The sequence below is a fragment of the Symphalangus syndactylus genome, chromosome 4, assembly GCF_028878055.3.
Source record: "Symphalangus syndactylus isolate Jambi chromosome 4, NHGRI_mSymSyn1-v2.1_pri, whole genome shotgun sequence".
NCBI lineage: Eukaryota > Metazoa > Chordata > Mammalia > Primates > Hylobatidae > Symphalangus > Symphalangus syndactylus.
The window spans coordinates 89,723,241-89,730,898 of record NC_072426.2 but is presented as its reverse complement, the minus strand read 5'-3'; the positions used below and the strand labels follow the sequence as shown (position 1 = coordinate 89,730,898).

Below are 7,658 nucleotides of genomic sequence, written 5' to 3'. Positions count from 1 at the left end.
AATTTAGAGTTTTTTTTTTCTAATGCCCAGAAGAAAACAAATGAGTAGAACCTGAAGAAATGAGTGGACAATTAGTCTGAAAATGAGAGCCGTCTTCAATTTCTTAAAATTTATTGTTAACTAACATTGATTATGAACACAATCCAGGTATTAGACGAGTGCAGTGGCCACAGTAAGGAAGGTCAGTCTTTGCCTGCAAATGTCTCACAACCAATGGACACACCATGCATACTGTCCTTTTCCCCAGAAGCGTGAAGTCAAGGAAAGCTCTGTGGAAGATATAATGTACACACTTGAGAGAGGCCTAAAAGGATGATTAGGAATGGGTAAAAAAGGTGGGAAGGAGGAAACATGTGTGGAGATGTCACAATGGGGCTAGTTCATGTTTACACTCTTCAAAAGGTTTCCATGTGGCCAGTGATGAAAACTGCAGGGAGACAGATGTGGATTAAATCCTGGGAATAGTCTCCCCTAGAAGGGCTGTTCAGAGGGACGATGAGCTGATGCTGGGATTCTTGGGGCCCCTCCATTCCACATGAGTCCGGCTAAGAGGAAATGACCACCTCTCTTGGATTTCATAGGAGGGCTTGAGACATTGACTAGGGGAAAGCAGCAGACATATGGGTGCTCTTCCTTCTGGGTATGGCCCTGCAGAGTCTGCTCTCTGCCAGACCCAGGGCTGCAGCCAATCCCCTGCTCTTCCTCAGTGCTGATGGCTCCAGCCTGCCCAGCAGCACCAAGGGCTGTGCTCACAGGGGAACAGACACCCACAAAAACAGACTCACATTACCTAACAGCTCTCATCCACCCTGATGGGCAGCTCTTTGGAACATCACATTTATGTGATCTCATTGGGAGTTTGTCATGAAGAGAGAGGGTCACACTTTATAAACAATGAAAGACACAAGAATACTGCAATACAGACATTCAAGGAAACAATGGAATTGGAACCTCTTTTGAATGGGGCTTCTGCCTCCTGCCAGATGTGGAACTCTGGGTGTATCATTGAACTGTGCAGGCTGCAGTTTCTTCACCTATAAAAAGTGGGTAGAAGTCTACCTTCATTTACAGGATAATATATGTAAAATGTTATACATAGACGCTATGTATAAACATGTAAATGTTATAAGGCTAAGTATATGCAAAGAGTAATATTTAGTGATTTCTAAACACCATGTATAATAAAATAATTAATTTGATAGGACAAATCTTCATTGACTTTAACTTTACAGAGATAATGACTATGTCCCCTTTATCATGAAGATAAAGACACTATTTCCCTTTTTACTCTTGAACCTTCCTGTGTCAAGTTCAGTGCTTGGAACACAGTGGGTGCTCAATATATACTTGTTGGATAAATGGATGGAGCTGCTGCAAAGGGTTGGTTTCAGAGGCTTGAAGCCCAAGCCATTTCCACCCCATGGCCTGGGTTGTTCAGCTGTTGTCTTCCGTTGCTTCTTTCTCCTTGTCCCCCTCAGTGTCTATGTGCCCTTCACCATCATCACAGACAGCTGGATGCTCTCTAAAGGAGCCATCCCTGCACTGCGGGGCTGCAGGGGGGCAGCTGGGGGCTTTCCTGCGATGAACACAGCAGCGCAGGACCCACTTGCTGCAGCTGCAGGGGCCCTGGGCTGCCCAGGCATAGGCGCCCACAGGCACTGCAAGCAGCACCACACATAGGACCACTGTGACATGCAGGAGGCGCTCACGTGCCTCTAGCCCACCAGCATCTCTGCCTGTTACAAAAGCTACACACTGGCCCTGGTGTGGAGGCTGGCCCTCTAGGCTGAGGCAGGCCTCATATTTTGTGCCAGGAAGGAGGTCATCCACGGCATAAGTATTGATTCCGGGGCCAATGTGAACCACCTCCTTCCTGAAGGCTTCATCCGATGCAATGTAGAGGGTGAACCACTCCTCCTTAGAGGTGTCAGCCACTGCAAGCCACTCCAGCAAAATCCCATGCACTGTCTGCTTGACAACCCGCAGGTCAATGTAGGCATTGCCCTCTGAGGGGATGGAAAGAGAATCAGGTGCATGTAGGGCCTGGGCAGGCTGGACATGGAGAGAGATTACAAGTGTGCTCTTGCCAATGGAGTTGGAGGCCATGCAGGTGTAATTACCACTGTCTACCAGGTGGGCAGCAGGTATGGCCAGCTCCGACAGAGCAGTGTCTTCTCCAGTAGAAGATGTCAACACTGGATGGAAAGAAAAACAAAACAGCTGTGCATTTATCTGATAGACTGCTGGAAAGTGTCTAGCAATGCCAGTTTTGTTTTGTTTTGCTTTGTTTTTTGTTATTGTTGTGGTTAAAAGATGGTGGTAACCTCTTATGAACCTCGTACCTGGTGTCAGGTGTTTGCTTCCCAGCAATCCTGTAAGATAAGTAACTGATTTTTACACATAGGATATTGAGGATTGGAGCAATCCATCAACTTGAGTGGGAGTTGTTCAGAAGCAACAATTGATATGGGACCTGGCTCTTCAATCAATGAAGACCATACTCTTTCAAATTCACTAACTGCACCCACCAAACCACCTTCGCCTTGCTGAGCCATAGCTTTCAGGAGAGATCTTGCAACTATGTGATTGTGCGATATTACGAGTTTCAGGAAGTGCCTTCTTACCTTCCAGATGCACAGTTCCTCAGAGCCTGGAGCCACATGCCTGGGCTCCTATCCCTAATGGAGCTCCTATCCAGTGTGGTCCTGGGCAAGTTGCTTAAATTCTCTTGACAATTTTCTTGTCAATAAAATGGGATGATAAGCAATCACCTACCTCATTAGTTTGAAAGTAAGTGTTCAGTAAGTCTTAGCTTATATTTTTACTGAGAGATTATATAACACGTTGCCAAACAGTGATTATAGAACACTACGAAAGACAACACCTGGATGCATTTCTTGGTTTTCAAAGAAGCTACAACAATAAATCCTATATTTTTCTTTCATCAATATTGAATGCCAAACCAATAAGGTATTATCAAAACAATATAAAATGTGAAAATTCAGCTAATTGGGTATTTTTTAAACCATCCAGAGTTTTGTCATAATGTATAACAAATACCTGGGCAAATGACTATATTTCCCAAGTTTTACTCAGCTATTCCTAGTTGTCTTCTAGACAGAGAACAGAAGACAGGACACAAGGAATGTACAAAGATTCTTCTTTTCAGCTTTGGGATACCCCCAGGGAGACCATCCCCGGCTTTGTGATATGCCCAACCCTACAGAGTAGCATTAAAGGTAATCCCAGCTGAGGTATGAAAACACAGCAGAGGGTTCCAGGAAGGAAGAGGCAGGTTTGAATTCCAGCCCCAGGGTCCACAGAGGTCACTTCCTTTCCCTGGGTCCCAGTATTACAAATTCAAGCCAATAAGGTCTGAACAATTTTATATCAATGTTATTTCAAACAAGCACCCCAGGTGATTCTGCTCAGGCAAGTCAAGGAAATAAGTAATAGATCATCTCTAGAATAAATCCTAGTCAAAAATTCTAGAATTCTAAAATACATAGTCCAGTGTTTTGCATCTAGAAGATTCCAAAAGACTATATCTGCTCATATAAAATTTTATAATATTTACATAAGATATTAAATTGGCCCTGAAATATGTATTTATATATGTGTATATGTTCTGTATGCAAAGACACCTGTATGCAAACATTTAAAATAATGCCAATAGTGGAACACTACCTTGGAATCTTTTCTGTTCTAGTGAGCATAATTCAGGGCTATCCCAATCTTACTTGCACGCACCCTTCGTGATTGACCCAGCTTTGAACCTCTCTAATGAGGATGGGTTTGCTACAGACCTCTCCATTCCCTCCAAATACATTGAGAGGGTGCATGTGGCTTACCATCAAATTCTCTCCACATACTCAGGGGATAAGTCCATGCAATGGATGGTGAAGGGCTGGCCTGTGCCAAGCATCGCAGGGTCACATTCTGTCCCACCTGGATGGTGACATTGGCACTGGGGGTTGAGATCTGTGGCTTCATGCAAGCACTAAGCTCAGTTTCATGAAAAAGCTGCCCTGCCTTGGACAGAGGGCCCCGGCATATCAGGTAGGAATTCACCAGGATGACTGGGAGGGTAATGGACTTGACAAACTGGACAAGCGCCCTTAGGCGACAGTCACATACCCAGGGGTTGTCATGCAGGGCCACCACCAGGCTGGAGACAATCTCAGCCCCACAGTCAGGCTGCCGGCATTTCTGGTAGGCTGGCCAGTTCAGGAAGACACTCTTGGATACAACTGTAAGCCTATTGGAGGATAGGTCAAGGTAGGTCAGGCTGACCAAGAATTGAAGAGCCAGCTCAGGGAGTGCATCAATCTTGTTGCGTTTGAGATCCAAGACCCTCAGGAGAGGGGTGGCACGGAACGCTGTCCATGGTACTGAGCAGAGCTTGTTCCCCTCCAGTCTCAGCTCCCTCAGTTCTGGCAGGTGTTCCAGGGCTCCTAGGTGGATCACACTGATATTGTTAAAATTGAGCCAAAGGTATTCCAAGGTGCTCATGTTGATGAAAGACCCTTGGGGCATCTCAAATAAGGGTGAGTTTTCAATTCTCACTTGCTTGAACTCTTCAGAAAGGTTCCCAGGGATCTTTCCCAAGGAGACAGATGTGCACTGCAGAGTCCTGTACAAGAAACCAGAACAGCTTTAAGATAAACAACAGGGGACTGGAAAGTGGGGTCAGGCTGATCCTGGCATTAGACATGTGAATCAGAATAAAAATATTATTATTCATTGAAATAAAAGAGTTAGACTCATTTTGGTAAAAATGCATAGTTCAGCAAAGTTCAGTCCCAACTAGAATGAGTCTCATAGAGATTTGCTGATTTCCTGCCAATTCTAAGCCTGCTTCCACTCCACATCATCCCCAAAGAAAACCCATTCCCCATAACCCTCTAACATCTGGCCAGCAGAGCGCACCTGCCAAAACTCTCCTCTGAGCAAGTGCATCCTGGCAGACAGAAAGGCTGAGCTGCATGTGTATCCAGAAAGACCAGAACTAACAGGAAGTAATGAAAAACTGAAGCCATATTTCTCTGTAAGAAAATACGTTGTGAGTTTTGAATAAGTATCGCCCCAGCTTCCGAGTGGCAAATCCTATTATTGGTAATCCATGGTGATGTAGGTCGCACAGCAGCAGGAAAGCCCATGGGAGCTCTGAGGTCTGTTACAGCCCAGACCACAGGTTCAGTCAGAACACACGAAGGGGGATCAATGTCTCTTAACTAGGGTCAGGAAATTCAACATTTGAGTGATTCTTGAGTCTGAAAAGCAAACTCCAGGTCAGATATCCAATTCCATACAGATTCTACATTTCTCAGTGTCTTAAAAAGAAGTCTGAGAAACAAGCAGGCAGTGCTGTTCTGAGCACGACTGTTCAGGGAATGTGGCCAGAATCTAACTAATGCTTTATCATTTGCATTTGATTCCTGAAACCTAGAATTTCCAATCATTTTCTCAAAGTGAAAATAGGTGATGAGTAACAAAGTAATTCTGTGTTCATTCCCATCATTTGTTCTCTTTCCAACACCACGGGTGGTGTAGTCATGCTCCTACTGCCTTAAGACAGCTGCTTCTGCAGCTTGGGCCACCAGTTTCAAATACAAGATGGTATTTTCTGATTAAACCAAAAGATTATTTTCTTGGACTTCACAACCTTTCCTTAATACTGTGTATTTCACTTCATCAAAATGGACAACCTACATTTTAAAAAGAGATATATACAATTTTATATGCTTGCTCTTTCACTCTTCATTTATTCCACGAATATTTACTGGTCATTTGCTTTAAGCTACACTCTTGCTCAATGAAAGAAACAGGGTTGAGGGCAAACCTATTATAGACCCTGTCCCAAGGAGTTTTCTCTCTTGTTTGTGCTTCTGAGTCTTGAGATCTTTGGAATGTAATTTAATCTCTGTGAGTCTTCTCTGCATAGTGAGAATATTAACAAATACCTCATAGTGTTTCCAGGAATTTATTTCTCATTATTTTTTAATTTTTGTATTTTTTCAGAGATGGGGTCTCACTCTGTTGCCCAAGCTGGTCTCAAACTTCTCAGCCTCCCAAGTAGCTGGGATTACAAGTGCAAGCCACTGAATCCAGCCATATTTTTAGAAAAGTTTGAGATTATGTTAAATACAACACCTAGCACACAGTTGGTGCCCATTAATCCTCCTCCCACCAACAAACTCTTTAAGATCTGAAAAGTCTACATCCCTATTAACTAGGGCACTTCCAGTTGAATATTGAAATTCCATGAGTTCCTTTAAGACTCATGATATACATTGTACCCTACAAAAGGCCTCAGCAAAGAAAATCCGCTTAGCTAACCAGTGAGGGGGGAAATGGGTCACCAGCTAAGCTGATTACACTCCAGGCTTTCCGTCCAAGCCAGATATATTTGCAGGAGTTTCCAAACAGTCTAAATCTAAAACCTGGGGGGACCACTGGGTTTGTCTGGAGGTAAAAATCCAAAACAAAGAGAGAGCTATTGGCAGAAAGTTTGTCATACATATGGCGATGTGCTGCCTAGATCCCCCTTCAAGGGATAAGTGGATGCTCAGCTGCAAGGAGTGCTTGCATGAGGTCATGTCCTTCCCAAGGCAGCCACATCCCACATTCAGTGACTGAGGGTGGTGAGGGCCTGGCCAGTTTGCCCTCATGGGGGAAAACTCTGACGAGCAATTATCACTCCAGAGTCCCCTACCAGCTTTGCTAAGGCTTTGTCAGGCTTGTTTCATGGAAATATGTGATTTAATTCATGACTATTCCAAACCACTAGTGGGTTTCTTTCTCTCCCCTTACCCCAAAGGATAAAGATCTTAAGAGTCCTCCATTCCCCCACAATTTCCTCTCTGTCCATCTCATGCCTGCCTTTTCAAATGAATCCAGCTGCATCTGACTTTCCAGAAGTTTGCGGGAAGCTTGTGAAGTACACCCACTGGCATGCTGTCTCTAGAATCATCTAGGCCACTTCTCTACTGCCCCCTACTCCTTTCCTGACCCCCTCATTCTCTGGTTTCCTTATTTGGCATATGAACAGAGGGAGTGGCTCTCTTGGAAATTGAGGCAGGAGACCAGGACAATTAAAGTTAGCGTGGGTCAAGTTATTTAGGTTAAACAATCTGTGGTTAAGTGTAGTCCCTAAACTCAAGAGACCCTAACAACAATGGCAAGAGGGTCTGGGAATATTACAACCCATCTTCCCTCCTGCAGGATGCTTTTCAGAACTAGGCTCTTAAAATTCTCCATAGAAACAGAGTCGTGGGGGAGGAATTACTCTGTGCTTGTGAAATGCTTAGATATAAATGGCTGCAGGGAGCCAGCTCCCTGGCTTGTCTTAATAGAATCTTAATAGGATAGTGTCCTATCTATTCAATTGGAAAATGCCACTCACCTTCCCAATATTAGTAAGACACTGGGATAACTCAGACAGAGAACGGGCATCCTATCAGGGAGCAGACACACTGTACTCCGTTTCTGTAAAGCTAGGACTTGTTCCCACCCCCATCCTCTGCTGCCAGCATGTCTGAGATGCTGCCTCAGCTACCCATGCTCTAAGGTATGCCTGTGGCAGACACACAAAAGACCTTTCCAAGCCTCCTTGAAATAGGTGGGCTACAAGACTCTTGATCTCGCTGATGAAATGT

The 7,658-nt window shown here is 44.4% G+C and overlaps 1 protein-coding gene across 2 annotated transcripts; it reads right to left on the bottom strand.

The window, feature by feature from the left end:
• Positions 1–5,108, bottom strand: LRIT2 (leucine rich repeat, Ig-like and transmembrane domains 2). 2 transcript variants are annotated; one of them, XM_055274027.1, is made up of 4 exons: positions 4,930–5,108; positions 3,852–4,633; positions 2,343–2,372; positions 1–2,195 (listed from the first exon to the last, which is right to left on the bottom strand). In XM_055274027.1, the coding sequence occupies exons 1-4, from the start codon at positions 5,037–5,039 to the stop codon at positions 1,435–1,437; spliced, it is 1,683 nt and encodes a 560-aa protein (XP_055130002.1). In that variant the 5' UTR covers positions 5,040–5,108; the 3' UTR covers positions 1–1,434. The 2 variants fall into 2 exon arrangements, with proteins under 2 accessions (XP_055130002.1, XP_055130003.1); XM_055274028.1 differs by lacking the exon at positions 2,343–2,372 and having other exon boundaries at positions 4,930–5,063.
• Between the last annotated feature and the right edge of the window lie 2,550 nt (positions 5,109–7,658).